The 19,458-nt window shown below is 39.0% G+C and overlaps 1 protein-coding gene across 3 annotated transcripts in view; it reads right to left on the bottom strand.

Moving 5' to 3' along the window:
* CACHD1 (cache domain containing 1) overlaps positions 1-19,458 on the bottom strand; it is a 212,995-nt gene that overhangs the window by 79,480 nt on the left and 114,057 nt on the right. For all 3 annotated transcript variants that reach the window (XM_073234071.1, XM_073234072.1, XM_073234073.1), the window contains exon 4: positions 2,602-2,708. In XM_073234071.1, coding sequence (XP_073090172.1) covers positions 2,602-2,708 — 107 coding nt within the window. The remainder of the gene's footprint in view (positions 1-2,601; positions 2,709-19,458) is intronic.

Genomic DNA, 19,458 nt, shown 5'->3' with positions numbered 1-19,458 from the left:
CTCCCACCCCATGCCACTTCCAGCCAAAAGATCCCCCTAGGTCTCATCCCCATGTTACTTTTCCCCCGTAACAGTCATCAACTGACACATCTATTTACATATCCATTTGCTTAGGATCTATGACCCCAGTTCCCAGAATATAAGTCTTTTGTTTACAGCTGACCTAGTCCAAAGGAGGGTGTTTACCACATAGAAGGTGCTTAATAGATATTTGTTGGGTGAATTCTTATTGTACTTATTCATCCCAGTTAGGAGGTAGGAGGCCATTGCCTGGCAGAATGGCTTCTGTATTCACAAAGAGAAAAAGACACATTCATAAAAACTCTTAATGATGCAGAGAGATCTCAACAATACACTCACTGTTAGAAACAAGGAACAGATGTACAACAAGGCAATGAGGATATGCAGCCCTGGCTGCGGCAGCGGGAACTTGGGTCTTGCCCACTGCGAAGAGTGATTCTGGCAGCAGAGTACTGCTCTGGCTGCCAAGTGAGCGCACACCTCCTCAGCCTGCCCCAGCCTACACTTTCCATCATTCCAGTCACACTGCCAGGACGGTAACAGAGCTTCACCTAGAAACTCAACACCAGACTGAGGACCCACTATCAGAGATGTGTGAAGAAATGTACTGTCTACTAGAAAGGAATGGAAAGACACTGGAAAGTACTCTATACTTCCTTCTTGTTTCAAGTTTCCCCTGATTATAAAAGCACTGCATACTTAGTTTAAAATTAAGAAAATTAGTAAGTAAAAATACCTCACTGCTGCATCATTACAAGATAACTATTAACATTTATGTGTGAGTCATTCTAGATCTAATATATACATTTGACCCTTGAACAAAGCAAGGGCCATGCAGCTGAAAATCCACATATAACTTTTGACTCCCCTAAAACTTAACTACTAGTTGCCTACTGTTGACCACAAGACTTCCTGATACACAGACAGTTAATTAACACATTATTATGTACTGTGTTCTTACAATAAAGTAAACTAGAGAAAATATTTTTCAAATTGTTGCAAATCTTCAAAATTCTTATAATAGACTTATTGAAAAAAAATCCACATATATGTGGATCAACTCAGTTCAAAACTGTGTTGTTTGAGGGTGAACTGTATAAAGGAGTAATGCACTATTTTTATTTAATAGCCCACAAGTTAATATGTATTATAAAAATTTTAACTACACAAAATGCTGGATTACACTGTGTATTTCTGGGACCCATTTAAACCTGATCCTATTCAAAGACTGTTCTTTCAACCTCAAACCTTCAGACCCAGCAATGTGTCTTATGTTATATTTGAGGGCAAGAGGATAAGTACCAAATTTGGGAACCAGAAGACTTAAATTCTAGCTCTGTGAACTGTGTCAGCTATGGAATATTCCATAATTCATTTTCTCTGACCATTACATGCCTTCTCTACTCTCTCCAGTTAGTTTCTATGAAAAATACTTTTGTTGAGCTTCCTTTCTAGTGGTGAGCCCCACCTGCTCCAGAAGGCCTCCAGGTTCTCTGTCTAATTAAAAAAAAAAAAAAGACTAAGTCCATTATATATTGATATAGACAATATGTGCCTGCCAGATATAGGTTGGACCATTTAGCTAGCAGCTACAGTTTTACTACCCTTCAGCAACATAAAGTTTACAGTTCTTTCCTTGTAGACTTTAATAGATTACCTGGTTTGTGTATATAATTCCCAAAGAATACAATTCTTACCCTGGACTGAAACTACATGGGGATCTAAAAGTAAATATTCTGGTCCTCTGGCTTCTCTCTTGGGTTTTATCTGTCTGCAAGGGATTTAGAATTTGGGTAATAATGCTCTTCAGGATTAAGGGTTACATTCTTCATCTCTCCAGTAGCAAGGGAAGTCCCAGGACCCTTCTCAACCTCAGGTTATTCCTTGGTAAAAATCTGAGTATTGAGGCTGGTAGGTGATTTCTAATGACACTTTCAGCTCTTAAAAGGGGAAGACTTTAGGTTCTGAGGCCCACCAATAAAAATGTACATAACAAGACAAATAGTGTGAGAAATACAGACTGAAACTCCAGGGCCAGAAAGCAGAGACCCTATGTCACTTTAGAACTATATGTAACTATATATACAGGTACTCAGGTGGTTGTTATTACTGCATATGACTGAGTTCCAACAAGACCAGGAAGAAAGTTCAGCCTCAAAATGTAGCATCATGGCACTGTTGATTAGTAGAAGAGCTATCTCATCATTCTTCCTAAAAACCCCCAATGAAAAACTGTAAACAGAGAATTAAAATGAAATACAGCACTTCAAAGGTATGCAAAGGTAACTGGGTCTCAAAATCACCAATGTAAAACTTACAAATGAGGAAACGGATTGAGGAGTCTAGCAATGAATATGGCATGCACCATATATATAACTGTTCAGTAAATGCTCAGTATGTATCAGCTCAATTTTCTTCTTCCTTCACTCTTTTGAGTATCAACTCTCCAGAAAGAAATATCCAATTTTAAGTATGTGGTATTTTTACTTCAAAACTTACAGGAAAAAGTCTAAAGCAACACATTTATCCAACTTGGTGGAACATAGCTACTAACCTTTGTAAAACTAAGAGATTACTGACCTGAATTTAAGTCTCGTCCTGGATTGAAGGCTCGGCTATTAACTGTAGTAGAAAGTCGATCACAGCTAATTGTTCTAGATACATTGGTATTAAAGTTCCCATCAAATCTGAAACAACAAGAGAATTAGCAAAGTTTATTTGGTGGTTATTCAATCCAGAAAAACAAACAAACAAAAATAAATACTTCATACTACGTGTCATACAAATATATCAGTTCATAAACAGTGAAACTGTGAAGATTTTAAATATTAAAAAAAAATCTCTTCATAACAGTGAAGGAAAGAACAACATCTTCGTTTAGAAGGTTTTAGAAATCATGTTCAATTCTAAGGAGACAAAAAAAAAACACATGCTTTAACCTGACTTTTCCCCCAATGAGTCTGAGTTGGGTACTATTGATAGAATCATACAAAAAAGCAACTTGACAAAATTCAGTTAAGTATTTAAAAATTCAGATTTGAGCTCTGAATTTTTAATTCAGATTCCAATTACAAAACAATTCTTTTAATTATCCTATCTGAAAACCAACAACCCAGAACAAAAATAGACAGAAAGGAGTAGGAGAGATCTGGATTTGAATCCCTGCTCTGTCACTATTAAATGTGACTCTGAAGACATTGTTAAATTTGCCTTAGCCTGTTTTCTTATCTGGAAAATAAAAAGAGATGATAAAACTTATTTTTAAATTTTCCAAATCTGTCAAGATTAGAAATACTGTACCCAAGTTCCTGCCATAGTACATGACAGATAGCATGCACCTTTTAGATTGTAATATAAATAAGGTCAAGTTCATTTTTGATTTCCAGTGATAGTGCAATGCCAATAGTTTGGCTAGTAGCTCATCAATAACTTTTAGATAATCAATGATACATTTGCAAGAGCAAACAACACATAAGAAAATAACAGGAAAATGCACCAACTTGTTTATATATAGTCACTAAGGGTATTTTTAAGTGAACTCAATCCAAAAGTAACAAGAAGAAAAATCCTGAATTTCTAAATAACTTATTTACTTCATAACTTCACAGAATTATTTACTTAAATTTCAGATATGGGGAAGACTCACAAAGTTGCTAAGAATCTCCTCCAAATAAACTCAGTATGAAATAAGGCATTTTTAAAACTTGTGTTAACATGTGTACTTCAGATGATGAATGCCTTTAATAAAATTCCATTAACACAGTAGAGGGAAGCTCTATAACCGAGGAGAAACACTCTTAAAAATCAAGACCCACTTCATTATTTGCATGAATTTTGATTATGTCTTCATCACATCTCATAATATATAATTATTACTGTATTGAACTGGGTATATAAGGAAGGGGGTTAGGTTTTCACAGGGTACGTTCCAAAGCATAAGTCAAACAGTTTTGTTTTGATATGTATCATCGCAAAGGAGGAGGTCACTAGATTTGAGGCGACCTTTATTCTAGACTCTAACCCAGTATAGAATTATACCAACATTGTCAACTGTGCCTCTGCAGACACAGTTGCTTCACCAACGTGGTTGCTTTCTTGGATTTGTTCCAGTTTGTCTAGACGAGAAGTTTGCTACCTCAACAGCCACAGGGGGAAAAGAAGAGCTTCATGCATCAGCAGCTGCCTGTGTGCCTGCTGGCAAAGCAACATAATCCCACTGTCCCCCTCTCGCTTTAGCATTTGAACATCTGTGAAGCAAGAGCAGCATTATACCAGTAACTCACCTGTTCTCCCTGCCCTAGCTAGCTACATTAAATCTATTCCCTCATATAACTTTTCAATAAGAGACCAGATAACATTCAGGCTTTGTGTGCTATATGGTTTCTGCCACAACTACTCAACTTTGCCACTGTAGTGTAGAAGCAGCCAAAGAGAGCTCATGAAAGGATCGGTGTGGCCATGTTCCACTCAGAGTGATTTTCAGAAACAGGTGGTATGCCAGACTCACTTCACCACCCCTGGCCCAGGTCAGAGCAGGCCAAGAGATTCCTCTGAGATGATAAAAATTAGGATTTTGCATTGCACTGCCCAATATGGTCACCACAGGTGGCTAGTGAGCAATTAAAATGTGCCTAATGTATCTGCGACACTCAACTTTCTAGTCTGTTTTACCTAAATGTAAACATTCGCTGAATAGTGGCTCCTATACTGGACAGTATAAGTCTAGAAGATTCTCTTGATGGTCTTCCTAGTCATCCTTCAGGTCTCTATTCACTCATCACTACCTCAGAAAGTCCAATCCCAACTGAGGATAACATCCCAGTCTAGGTCAGGTGGCCCCTTCGTCTCTCAAAGCATGTGCCATAATTTATTTTTATAGCTCCATTTATGTGTTTTTTCTGCGTGGATGGAGTTTAATGGCTACATGAATAGTCGAGATCCTCCTGAGAGCAGGTACCATGTCTTGCTGGTTTTGTTCACCACTGTGTTTATATATTGCTCAGCATTGTTCTTGTCAGAAGCAGGTGCTCATACTAACTGGCCTTCTATGAACTTCCATGGCGCCAGGGCCTTGTCCTGTCTGGGCTCCCTAGAAGACACCAGAAGTCCCAGCAAGTGAGGACCGTGACTCAGATGAATGGTTCCTAATTAGTGAAAGTCTGGCCATATCAGAATCTCCTGGGATGCATTTTGGAAGGCAGATTCTTGGGATTCACTCAGAGTCTCGTTTACTAAGTCTGGGATGAAGTGCAGGAATCTAACTTTGATAGGCTCTCCAGGGATAAGAGCTCTCCAATCCTGCCATGTAGATCCCTTTAGAGATAAAGCAGCAGAATGGCTTTCAGTGTAAACACAGGTACTTGCCAGCATGCCTCAAAGAGGCCAAGGAGAGAGTGGCTTCCAATTTGGATCAAAACATCAGAATAATTCTTAGGTAAGCCTGTAACTCACATCTGGATTTTTCTATAGAAATTACAAACTCCTTTTAGATCAACCCATTTCACAGTTGAGAAAAGTGACACCAAGGATCACACAGCAAGTCAGGGACCTAAGAGAGACCTGGTCCCACTTCTCAGCTCCCTGTCCATGAATAAGCATACACACCACATTGCTAATCTAGGTGACATCAGAAGGAACTTGCTGGAAGAAACAACTCAAGAGAGTTCCTGACAACTTCTTCTGGGAGAAGTGTGAGCCTGGAGACAGCCCGTTCCCCTGGATGGGGCCTCCACAGCCAGGACCTGAGCGAAGGCTAAAGCCAGTGCTGAGCATACTGATTTTCCCTGGGCCTTTGTGAAACGAAAGCTTTCTCCTGGGCATCAGGGGGACGATTTTTATAGATTGTTTCCCCTTCTGTACTGAGAACATCACTTCTAACAGCATTAAAGGAAACATTTTTATAACAATAAAAATGGAAGTTACTCATTAACAAGAGTAGGTGCTCAGCAAACATTTGTGAGTCATAAAAAGGTTTCACAACATAGTACTTGTCCATCAATAATCTACCCAACCTTCTCTTCCCTCTACCTCCCAACCTATAGTTCTAACCATCCCTCAGTTGCTGGATCCCAACTGCATGCTGTCCAGTATCCATGGTACCCACTCTACAAAGCACAGCTTTTCTCATCTTCCTTCCTGAAATTTCTCCTGTCAGTTCTAACCTGCAGTGAGCCCTTCCTCCTTGAGACTGACAAGTGCCATTCTTCATTTTAATTCCGTGCTTGAGTCTCTTTTCCTATTTTTTTATATTGTTTTGTAATTGGGCTTAACAAAGTATCATCATAGTTGACATCCATTAGGTATAGACCGACTGGTTTTAGATTGTTTATATCAACAAAATATTAATCAATCAAAACTTTACAACAGAATTTATTATAAATAATGAGCAAATGGTCTTAGTAATCTTGTCCCCTTTACCAAATACATTGAGGGGTGAGATGCCAAGAGATTTTGTTATAGAAGCCTTATTGTCTAAACCCTACCACGTGACACTTGAATTCTCCCTAAAACCTTTCACTTATTTGAGAAATCTTATTCCCCTCATCTGGGTCTTTAAGTTACTTGAAGATTTATATTTCTCTCTCAAGTCTAGCACGTTGTTATGAATGTATTACTCCACAAATTCTTATTGGTGATTAACTAATGATGAAGGGCAGAGAGCTACAACAGTGGAAAGCTCTGGTTATTTTACTCAATCACATTCATTAAACATCTGTTATGAACAAGGCACGGCCACCCTGGCAGAGCATGACTGACAGGGTCAGGAGCGTGGGCTTGAGAGACATGTAGACCTAGACTGGAGTTTGTATTTAAACTGCTTATAGCTGTATGACTCTGGCACATAACTTACATTTTCTAAGCGTCCTTTTTTCTCATGTAGGTGACATCAGAAGGAACTGAATGTCCTGAAGTTACCATAGAGGAGGCGGTTGGTGGGGATGAGTAAAACAGGGGAAGGGGATAAAGAGGTACAAACTTCAAATTATAAATTAGTCACAAGGATGAAGTACAGCATAGGGAATATAGCCAATAATACTATAATAGCTTTGTATGGTGACAGATGGTAACTACACTTATCCTGGGAAGCATTTAGTAATGTATATAATTGTCAAATCACTCTGCTGTACATCCGAAACCAATATAATGTTGTGTATCAACTATATATAAATTAAAAAAAACCAAAATGCCTGTTTCACAAGGTTGTGTTAAGAATTAAATTAGAAATCTTGCTGGTACACAGCAAGATTTAATAAATAATAATAACTAATATTGAAAGTATCTGTGATAATAATAACTAATAGCTACTAAGTGCTTATTTTATCTCAAATATATTCCAAGTGCTTTACATGGATTAACTCATCTGATCTTCACAAACCCAGAGGGAAATACTATTATTATCTCCATTTGGAGACCAGGAAACTGAGGCACAGAAATTATAAATTAAGAAGCCTAAGGGTTCACAGCTGGGAAGCAGCAGAACCAGGGTGTGGTGAGCATATATTTGAACTCTCATTCATAATGGGTACATTGCACTGTAGCTCAATAAATCAACAAATTAATCATCATTAACATTGCCTAGAACAGCTGAATCAGAATTCATTTCTCTCAAAGGAAGGATTGCTTTGAAATACTGGAGGGCTTAGGGGAAGCCTTCGCTTTTTACTTAATGGAAAATGACAGCCGCTGAACATAAGGCTTCACAGTGGACAGCTATGCAGAAAGAACGCTATGGAAAAAGATGAGGACACAGAGGAAGAAGATAGTAAGACAGGTGTTTTCTATTAACTGTAGGAACTTAGATTTTAAAATGTTCACTACTGGCATTTTGGGGGTTACTTTTTATTATTTCATTCTAGAAAAGTCTCCAGCTCCCTTCTCATTCACCAATGAAATCAGAGAGGTTTCACGGAACCAGGGGGCAGCCAGAAGCTCCAGATGGACTGAAGAGCAAACATGCACATTCTTTGCAAGGAAAAGAGATACAGCAGACCTTGTGTTGGCTCATACTAGCTTTCTCATTTTTCTTCCACAACTTTCTCCTCGGGGAGAAAGATCCTGACATTCTGCTACTCTGAAGACCTTGGACAAATGGCTTATATACAACAAAGATAATAAAATAGAAATATAAAAAGACCAAGAAAGAGGAAATTGCATGAAATTCTGAAAAATTCTCACACGGGATAATGAATACAGGATGTTGAATAACATAACGGACAATGGTCACTACTTAAATTCTATTGTAAATGTGGACAAGGCAAAATACCGAAACCTCTCAGGGATGCTCCAGCTGGTGTGCATTGCAAATACACAGCCTTCCACAAGTCAAACTTGACCCCCAAATAAAATGTAAAATACCTGAAAACTTATTTTTCTGAAGGAATCCACAGAACAATCCTGATGCTTTAGAATTAAATGGCCACCTTGCAGGAGAACCTCAGCCATAGGGCAATTTGACTTATCACCACCTTGTTAGCTCAAGCACATCTGAGTCCTGAAAGTTTACTAGGAAGGGATAAAACATTATTAGCTCATTTAAGAATTTGATTTAAGTCTTGCTCCCTGGGTAATCAGCAAGTAGTGAATGCTGGTGGTTTTAAATTAATTTACTCCTATCAAGCCCCCACATTCCAATATTTAAAGAATTCAGAGATATGACGACCACTCCCCTTCTTCCTGCTTCTTGCTTGTTAGCTGTTTTTCTTTAAGTGGTGATGGTCTCACAAGAGAACTCAACTGTCTTGAGTTCTCTCACATATGCTGAACCTCAGCCATGGAGTGAACATGAAATGCCTAGAAATAAACCTCACTCTGCTTTTATCATTGCCTTCGCCACTGACATGCCCGTCAGGTGAGCAAGCAGGTGTCAACAGAGCTGAAGAGACACAGGAGAACAATGTGTCCCGAGCTAGTGAGCCCACTAGGAGAAGTAATTACAAGAGCAAAACCCCTCTGATTACCTCTCCACCCTCCACTTGCCCACACTCTTAATACCTGCTTCCCTCTGGACTCCAAACACAGAAGCAAAATTTGCTGAGCCATCCTTGTCACATAAGGTACCTCCTGGCCCCAGAGGCATGGTTGTCTTGCCTAAGATAGGAACACATTTTATGCACATGTGCCTTTTAGAAAAATCATTTATAAAAAGAAATGTGCTATTCACCCTGATTTGTAGACTGTGAGAAATGTAAAGTTCATGCTTCTGATATTTTATAAAAACATGTCAGTTACTCATAGAGGTTACCTAAAAGATTTTTCATTGAGACGTATATTAGCTGCCAGTCACATTTATATAATTCCAGGTTTATAGAAAGGTCAAGATCTGGTGCAATATTAGATTTTCCTATAAAATGAACAGGCAATTCAATTTACTTTTTAAAAGCACAGATATAAAGATAATATAACAGTAAGAAAACAATCCTACCTAAATCTCCAACAGACTGTTACTCTAAAAAAAAAGGAGATATTGGATTATGACGGCTTTCTATACTTATCTTCAGAAGATAAAACCAGTGCCTGAAATTCAGTTTCAAGGGAAATAACTCCATCTTTCCTACCCCCCTTAAGTTAAAAAAAAAAACTTCCTTCTGGATTTACTTTCATGAACAACTGATCGAAACTGCATCCCGAGGGAGAAAACAGAACTGTGACTCCCACTTTGATCTCTTCCCCATGGAGAAATTCACTCCCTGCCTGGCTTGCAAGATGTTCACTTGATTGACGTTTGCTCTGATGTGCAAACTGCTTTGAACTTCAGACATTTAATTCCCATCAGGCTGCAGTCATTTTTATTCTCCTTCAACAGGATTTACAAGCAGGAGATCAGCAAATGTAGAAGATAAAATAAATTTGCAGAAGCTTTGAATCTTACATCAAAACAGCATTCAAGTGAGTTCCAATTGGATTTCATTCAGTCTCGATTCACAGTGTAAATCAACTTTTTAGTGGAGTCCCAGTTTAGAAAGAAGAAGATATGAAGGAGAGAGACACATATGCCAGTTGGGGTTTACTTCCTGAATCTCTTTCTCGGTCTTTGTTTAAATTTCCTATGGAAGGTGATTTGCCAGGCAAATCACTCAGAACCCTGGGTTTTCCTCAACATTTCCAGCAAAGCCTGCCCAATTTGTCACAGAGCCCACAAAAATCACACCCACAGTGTGTGTTCCAAGGTCAGTGGTGAAATGCTGACTTGTTCATAGACACATTTTTTAAGGTAATAATTTAAAAAGAAAATCCCTGCAGATCTCTCAGAAGAGCAAGGCTTAAACTGATAGTTGAGTCCATAAACAAAGGCAATATGATGACAGCTAAAGGGGTAGAGGCTATTTTTTACTTGTTTGCTCGTTTCTAACCACTGCTGAATAGCTGGGACAGGCACAAAAGGTTAAATAGAAAAAATTACTCTTTCTTCTGGAAGCAAAATCTGGTGTCAGAGCAGAAGCTGGCATGCCACGAATGCTGTAAGGTTTCCAAAAGAGGACACTGCACGAAAGGTCCCTCCTGCCAGTGCCACTGAGCTACCAAGCTCCGTTTTGGAAGAGCACACATTTTTCTAGGATGCAAAGAAGGCAAAACCCCTTAACCAGTAGCTGCACAGCCTTTAAAAGAAGGTCTGGACACTGAGAACCACCCATGCCTACAAGACCCCCGGCCCCAGCAACAGCTTAATGGTGTCTGGTTTCCTACCCTATGACAGGGAGATGTTCCACTTCACCTCCATTCAACCAGGCTCCCCACTCACTCTTTCTGGGAAGTGTCTGCTCTCCAAATATTTGAGCAACGCCAGTTGCAAAGAATTAAACAAGAACTCCCTTATCTTCCACTTAAACACCCATGAGGATAAAGTTAAACAAAGAAAGAGCTCAGATAAAAATCAAACATCTGCACTGGCAAATATTTAAACTCTGTTTGGATGGTGGAGGAAAGGGGTAAGAGCGGGATCACTTCAAAAAGGAACTATCACATTTATAAAGTAAATGATACTCGAACCCCCCCCAACCAAGTTTACTTATTCAAACACCTAAATTAATGGGCAAACTGAAAAGTTGTCAAATAACGTGTAATCATGTTCCGAGAAATGGTTTTTCCTTCCATCTCTGCAGAGATTGGAGAGATAAATCACATTCTTTTTGTTCTTATCAGTAATAAGGATTAAACCTTCAAGCTTCAGCAACTCAGTCAGAGTGGAAACAAGGGCTTGTTTTAAATACTCTTGGAAGGTAAGGCTTTCAGAGCAATGAAACTTCTCCCTCTCCATTAAAGTCTTAAGTATCATGCATGCCAGCCATAGTTCTTTCTCACCATTTCCCCACCATGTCTCATGGAGAGGAAGCCCTGCTATGATCTCGTGCCTCACGTCTAGATGCAAAGTGGTGGTGTTATCCATTTAATCCGCTTTCTCACACAAGCTTGGAAAATTGCACACCTGACATCGAGAGGAACTGAAAGTGGATCCACAACCACATTAAACATTAACACTATCCTTATCTTCCTCATCACCAGGTCGTGGCAGGGGCGCAAGAAGCAGAGAAAGAAGAGTGTCTGGAAATAGAAAGAGAACACAAGCAGGAGGGCAGAGGCCTGGTGGGATCCACAGGCTCCATTCGTGCTGTTCCCTAGCCCTTGTCCATTCTGCCACTTGGCTTCTAATAAGGATTTCACACTCTTACAGTTTTGTATTTATGTATTTTCTTCCCTTCCTAGGAAGATACAAAGAGAGAGATTCTTTTCTTTGTTTATCCCCAGGGCCTGGCCCAGAGTCTGCCTGCGAAGAGTAGAAGTTTAGCAAATGTCCACTGCATGAGTAAACGCAGAAAACTTAAAAGAGGCTGAGGCTTCCCAGGACTAGAGAGCAGGGATTGTGGATTTGTGTGTTTTCTTCCTGCATACATTGAGTAGTTAGCAAATAGCAGAAAACCGTGAGCAGTAGGACAAAGACATCAAAGAGAAGCACTGCAAACCTCAGAGTTAGCAGATGACCTTGGAAATGAATGAGTTCAATCTCTCATGCACATATGTGCTGGAGAGGCAAGAGGACTGTCCAAATTTCCCTGTTCTGAGAGAGAAACATGAAACATATGATGTGGCATACTTATAGCTACAGTGCCCGTTAATACTTACTGACACAGTATTAAAAAGTTAATAAAGTTATGAGTGTGAAGACAGATAGGTACATGATGATGCCAGACTAGTCAAGTCCCCCAAAAGAGATTATAAACAGGTTTTTTTAAATCTTGGTCTTCTTCGAAAAAACTTTTACATTTTGCACATAAAAAGCTCAAGGGATGGGTGTTTCTGGTCCTTTACTACAATAAGGTCTATTTCTTAAAGCAGACATGGTCTACTATCTAGTTTCTTTTAGGGACCAGATTTTTAAAAAGGAAAGAAGGGAGGGAAGAAAGGATGGAAGAAAGGAGAGAAGAAAAGAGGCGAGGGGAGGGGAAGAGAGGAAAGGAAATCACAGGGCCAACTATAAAAAGTCACAGGTGAAATGCAGTATTCTACGCAGAGGAGCAGGTCTGCCTTCTTTTCTTCAGCAAACAAAGGTCACACAAGGGAAGACCAGAAAGCAGGACTGTTGGCAGATCCAAATACAGGTGCTTTCTTCTGGGAGGGGCGGGGGTTTCGGTGCTCATCAATAGTCCTAAAGATATACATATCTACCTGCAGACACACACACACACACACACACACACACACACGTGGAAATGACACAAATTACTGCAGGAACATGGCTTTGAGACTGAGAAATGAACCAGACTATGGGAACACACACACGAACACACACACACACACACGTGGAAATGACACAAATTACTGCAGGAACACGGCTTTGAGACTGAGAAATGAACCAGACTATGGGAGCTTTACATTCAGCCAATTTAGTAACTTTAGCGGGTCATATGATAGCACCAAATGAAATTCTAAAAAGGAAGACATAGTATGCCTTTCAACTGGCAGATAAGCCACTCCAATTTACCACTGGTGAAAATATTTTATTATTAAAAAAAAAAGGATTTGGAATCAGGTAACCTAGGTGGCAGACTGTGCTCCCCTGAGCCCTGACAAACTCTCTGAGACAACTTCCTCACTGGCAGAATATGGGGGTGAGGGGGCAGAGAGGGGAGGGGGAAGGGGCCAGGATCTACCCCATGATTGTTGTGAGGATCATATGAAAAATCCAAGTAAAATAACGTTTATAGGAGTAAAAGCCTAAGAAAGTTTTGTACTGAAGTATAAACATGTGTAACTCTTTTACATAAGTTAAAAAATACAACTGAGCACGAGCAGGCCTCCTGAGACGTAAAGCATTCTTTAAATCTTTGTTGAATTTTTAGCTCAACTCTAGTCCTTCTGGTACCAATATCCATAAAGACTGAATCTGTAACATTTTGCCTGCCTGCAGGTAATACTAAGTTTTAAAGAGACTAGAGATAAAAGTTTGAGATAAGGCAGGGAGAATGACTTGAAAGGTTAAGCTTTGCCATATAAGTACACTCTGAGGGCAAAACACCAAACACATCTTGCAGGCAAAAGAACAGGACCTGCAATAAAATTCAACTCAGCTGTCAAGGACCAAGCTTGTCACATTATTTGACCTTGTGACATGGAAAGAACAAGACAGCAAGAGTCATAAGTGTAAAAGCACCTGGCTAAGTCACAATGTTTTATTTTTCATAAAAACAGCAATAGTAAGAAAATGTATGTAAGACTAAACATACTATATCATTTTTTCATATGTGCTACCTTAGAATAAGGCTGGAAAAAATAGGAGTTGCCCACATGTGGGTCAGCTGTTATGATTAGAACCACATACAAATCTCAGTTGTGCACAACAAAAACTATACATCTTAACCTTGCCCTCTCTCCTGAACTGCCATGCATATAACATAGTTGTGGGCGTGAAAATATTTGTGGGATGAAAATGACATGATGCTACAGGCTAATTTCAACTGCTAGCCAAACACCTCCCATCCAAGAAGGATCCATGAGCAACTTAAAATCAAAATCAGCATGTTCACACTGGACTCATCTTCCTCTTAAAAATCTTCTTTTGCTCCTATTTTCACTTTTTACTTTATTGATTCCTATGCTGTGAGATGTTCAATTTAAACTTGAGAACATCCTTTTAAATCTTCCTTCCCATACAGATCTCCAATAAAATCTAGTTAGCAGATTCTCTATATTCTATACTCCCTGTATATGGGTTACATTTTATATAATGCACCCACCCTGGACATCCTTTGCTTTCCCTACAATCCTTCCTTGAGGTGTCACCTTCCTTGTTTTTTCCTGGAGTATTAGGATGACACAACTTGACAAGCAACTTGCCTCTCCACTACAATTTATCCTTCACGTGCCAACTAATAAATTTGCCCAAATCTCAGATCTAACCATATAGCCTTTCTTCCCTTTAAAACCTGCAGAGAGAAATTTGTCTAATCAACCAAGGATTTTGAGCCCACCCCAGTACATCCCTTATCTGTTGCTCCAGCTGTATCTTCCTCACCACAATCAATGCTCTACAATGCTTGCTGTTTTCTGGTCTGAAGCATCTTTTGCCTACATGTATTTGCAAGAGTTCCACTCTTCAAGGCTTCAATTACTATTTCTCTACCAAGCTTGAGGGCTCAGAGGCCTCTGTTCATCATCTGTTTCCTCTAAAGGCATCTGTACTTTTCATGGCACTTGAAGTCAGTCTGCTTAGCTTTCTCGACATATGTCCTGTGAGCTTCTAAAGGTACAGACTGTTTTATTCATCTTTGTTTATCAGTATCTACTACAGTGTCTTGCACATCAACTGCCTTGAACATGATACAGATGAGTCGAAAATGTTATATACACAGGTATTTGGAAACACCCTGCATAGAATCAATTGTTAATATAATAATTATTCATATCCATTATTACTATTATTGAGTAAATAACTTATAACTGAGACATCTAAGTCAACATCAACTTAAATTTTCAGTCAGAGCTTATAACAATGGAATTATACTCAGATAAAAACATCAACTAGTATGAATAGGCATGAAAGTACTTGAATTTCTATGTATAGGTGAAGTAGCTCAATAATTCTGATATCATAATCACTACCAGTACTCAATCACTAAAGATAAATCAGGTTTGCTACCACACACTAACTCCTTCAGCAATATTTATTGAGAACCTGTTCATGCAAGGTGTTCAATCTGACAGGGTCCCTGAACTCAAGTGTAATAGAGAGATGAGAAAGCACACAAAATCTGGTATCGACCACTCTCAGTCACCCAGAATCAACCTCAGCCACAACTGATTCCTCCCCTCTTTTACCACCCAAGATAATGGGTGCCAAGTTCAGGGCCCCTCTAGTGCCTTACTTTTGTAAATGAAATCAGATTAAGTCTTCTAGTTGTTACACGGTTGACAAATAAAAACCCTTTCAAGGTGATCACCATTTCATTCCTTTTCTCAAAAATCTTTCATTTAAGCAACCAATATTTATGTGCCATACAGTAATGAAGAGACATCAACAAGAGAAGACTTGTCTTTTACTTCATTTATAGAACTTAAAGTCTCCTGGATAAAGTTCAATTCTTCTTCAATTTGAGTCTAGCATCTGAGGGTCTCCAGGATCTAATATTAATCCAGCTTCTCAGCTGTCTCTTCCATCACTTGCTCCAGACACAGTGAACACTTCAGCACTTCTGGTCATTTCCAGTTGCGGTATTTTCTTTGTACTGACCTCTCTCTCCAGAAAGCTCTTCCTTAATATCCTTATGTTTAAATCCTTTTCCTACTTCATTGCTCAGCAAAAATGCCTCTTCCATAAGCCATCCCATGATTGTTTTTTTCCCTAAATGAATGAATGATTTAGCTTCTGTAGGCCTTGTTACATAATATCATCTTTTTTCCCCCCAAGTAGCTCTCAAAAAGAAGAAAACAAATTCCTTCCTGAAATCAAGAATTTACAAATTTGCTCCATGGGAAGTAGCCCATGATGAAAAATGGTTCCAGTTAAAAACAAACCTTCAAAGAAGGTTGAAGGAAATTAATGAATCTTGAGAGCTGGGTCTCTGGAATACAGTTCAGACCACTCATTTATAGCTGAGAACACTACAAACTAAAGAGGTTAAGTGAAGTAAGTGAACTTCTCAAGACCACACAGCCAAGTGGCAGAGCAGTCTGAGCGCTCTATTACTATGAGGTAATCTGAATCGCAACTCAATTTAAATGGAAAGGAAAACTATCTTCACTGCTTTAGGTATTTATTTTCCACCATGATACAGACTGAGCTGATTTAAAAAATTAAAAGGTAAAAAGAAGGCTTGCCTCCTTTTAAAAATGAAAGAGAGCTTATGTTTGAGTTCAGTTAAATAGGAAAAAAGAAAAAAGAAAAGCAGACACAAACCCTAACCTGAAGTGCTTAGATCCCTGAAGAAACCTAAGGAGCCTAGTGCAGGAATCTGAACATATGGGTCAGTATGTTAATCATCAAAATTAAAAACAACTATTAAATAACTCCTTTCTGGCTCCTACGATGCCAGAAATACTTGAAGAACTTAAAATGCTAACACAGAAATTTGTATGTCATCTAAATCATACCATCAGACAGCCAATTTAATGGAAAAAGACTCACTTAGAAGGTTACACTCCTTTCCAGGTAGCTCATTAACATGAGCATTAACTTTTTTAAAAGAGAAGCAGTCTAGCAGAACACAGTAAAAATAGAAAGTTTGAGGAGTGAAGAGTCTGGCATCCTCCAGTCTGAATCTGAAGGTTAACAAAAATGTAACTCAATGGTAGGTTCTCAAAGAGGGTGTGATGGTTAATTTTATATGTCAGTTTGGTCAGACACAATTTTGGGTGTTTCTATGAAGGAATTTTTGGGATGAAATCATCATTTAAGTCAACAGACTTGTGGGTGGGCCTCATCCTATTAGCTGAAGGTCCTAATAGAACAAAATTGACTCTGAAGTGTAAGAAAGAATTCTGTCAGCATACAGGAGCTGCAGCTCTTGGGGGCCTCCAGCTCCCTCAGTTGCCCTGCAGACTTGGGGCTTGCATCTCCACAATCACATGAACCAATACCTTAAAATTAATCTTCCTCCCTCTCTCACACACGTCTGCTCTGTTTCTCTGGAAAATCCTGAACTAATAGAGTGTTATAACAGTGGTTATTCATGAGACTTGAAATCACGAGTCTGTTTTTTTCATCAGAAATCTTGCTAGCCAGTTTGTCTGGAGCACAATAACCCCAACAGGTGTTATGATAAGACTTGACTCTTGAAATCATACAGTTCTAGTGGGCACCAGCCAGGGATGCATTCCATTTGGGTTCTCAGTAAATGAGATGAATTCTGTCTGCCTAATCTTGGGGATGCCCCCAACTCAAAGAGCTCTTGTAAAATAGCAGGAATCTAATTTGACAACAGTTTCTAGAGTTTCTTCATTTTGGGGGATCAGTGAAGTTTTTATTTTTCCCCTGATGGATATGAGAGAATTCTTGATAGAGCTGAAGTCTCCTATTTCTAGGTGGCTGACTTCTGAGAGCTTTGGAAGAAGTTGCTTACTTATTCTAGCTCCATCAGAGATTCGCTTTGCCTATCTCAAACCTGGTCTGGATGTCTTAATGCCAACTCCCACCTTGGTTAGTCATGAAGAAGCATTACCTGAGTGAGGATTACAGCACTTAAGCCTACTGGGAGATGCATAAAAAAGAATAAAAATCTAAGTTCATCCTCTTGGTATTTCCTCCCTAGTTTACCCTCTTCTTTGCTCCCTTCTTCAATAAAGACATCAAAAATAAAAATAAGAATGCCACTAGGCAGGAGCACCTACAGAAGTTAGGAGAGGAATGAATTAAGAGATGTGGAAGATCAAGTTACTGATTGGTTTATTTAAAGGCCAAGCGTTAGCAGGTCCTATTGACTAAATATCATCTTCAGATGCACACGGCAGAACCCATCTCTGTGGAAGCCAGGTTTCAGGCATACATATTCTAAGTATGTGCATAAAGGAGCTATATTCCTTAAACTTGACAGAATGAGAATGCATGTTGAAGTTTACTTATCAGGGAGTGTACATGGATAAGATATTTTAAGTAAATTTATTAACATTATATAGTCTTTTTAGATCAGGAGTCACAAACTCACATGCTAATGTGGGCCCGCCCAGCAGGCAATGGAAGTCAGGGGAATGGGTAGAGTGTAATCAGTAGGGGTCAGTGGGAACTGTGGAGAACAGAAAAATGCACGGCCTGTCATCAAAGGGGAGATGCTCTTCTGAAAAGCAGACTTGGAAAGCTGACTGCTGCCCTGTGAGAATGTGGACCCACTTTCGCCAGATCTTCTGATTTTAGAGAAGACAGAAATTTGGTATTTAAAATATGAATTTCCCAAAGTTTAAAATATCAGCAACCAATTTAAAAACACGAAGTTTAAAATCTTTAAAACATTTTGTGAGGCCCAGATAAACATGTGTAGGCCAGATATTGTCCTTGAACGTAATCATGTGTTTGTGTGTCTGTGCGCTCCTGGTAGGGAAGCCTGGGCTCTCACACTCTTACCATGTAACCCGGCACAGCACAAAGAGAGCTGTTAATTAAAGTACATGAGTAAAGGGACTCATGCTCAAAATTATGTTACTTTAAGTGATACCACTGAAAGTGAGTTTGTCTTAGATTAAGCCATCGCTTATTTATCGTATTAGAGACTAATTCTCCAGACCATTCTTTCAATAAACATTGACAGAGTACCTAATCACTATGCAGGGTCTTGTCCAAAATAATTAACTTCTAGGGTTCCTAAGTAATAAGAGTTGACTGGTCAGAAAAGGGGGGTATCAAAATCAATGGAGAAAATCAATTTTCTGTTGCTTTTCAGGTTCTGTTGTCATGATAGTACAACCTTCAGGGTGTTTTCTAAAGAATACTCTGTAACAGAACACTTTAACGCCCCTCTCTCTTTAAAACTGGGCATTTTATTTTTTAAAAATATGCATTATCAAGCCTTAGTAGAAAAAATAAAATAGGGATTATAGAAATCAGCAAAAATGAAATTCTAGGCTTAAACCAAGAAGTGAAAATTAGTTATAAACATATTGTCCTGGTTCTAACTCACCTGTGATACATCTGGAGAAGAAGCAAGGTCAACAGGCTCAGAGCCTCTTAAAATGTTAGTAACAAACAGCTGGAATGCCATTGGCTCAGGGCTGGGTTCTAAAAAATGTTTACATGGCTCGGATATTTAGGAATGGATAAGATCCAGATCTAAGACCGCAGATCCCTTATCTCAAGTCCAACTGCTTATATTTATTTTAATGACAGTATTAATACATGTGTGCATGTGGACATATATAGTTCATGGGCATACACAGCTTGCTTTATGAACTGTAAAATCTTACAATCTGGAAGAACTTTAGCAACAATCTTGAGTCCATTTTTCATAATCTTCAGCCATA

Source organism: Manis javanica, chromosome 4 (genome assembly GCF_040802235.1).
Source record: "Manis javanica isolate MJ-LG chromosome 4, MJ_LKY, whole genome shotgun sequence".
In the NCBI taxonomy this organism is placed as follows: Eukaryota; Metazoa; Chordata; class Mammalia; order Pholidota; family Manidae; genus Manis; species Manis javanica.
The sequence above is the reverse complement of the archived record's forward strand: the minus strand, read 5'-3'. Positions and strand labels throughout refer to the sequence as shown.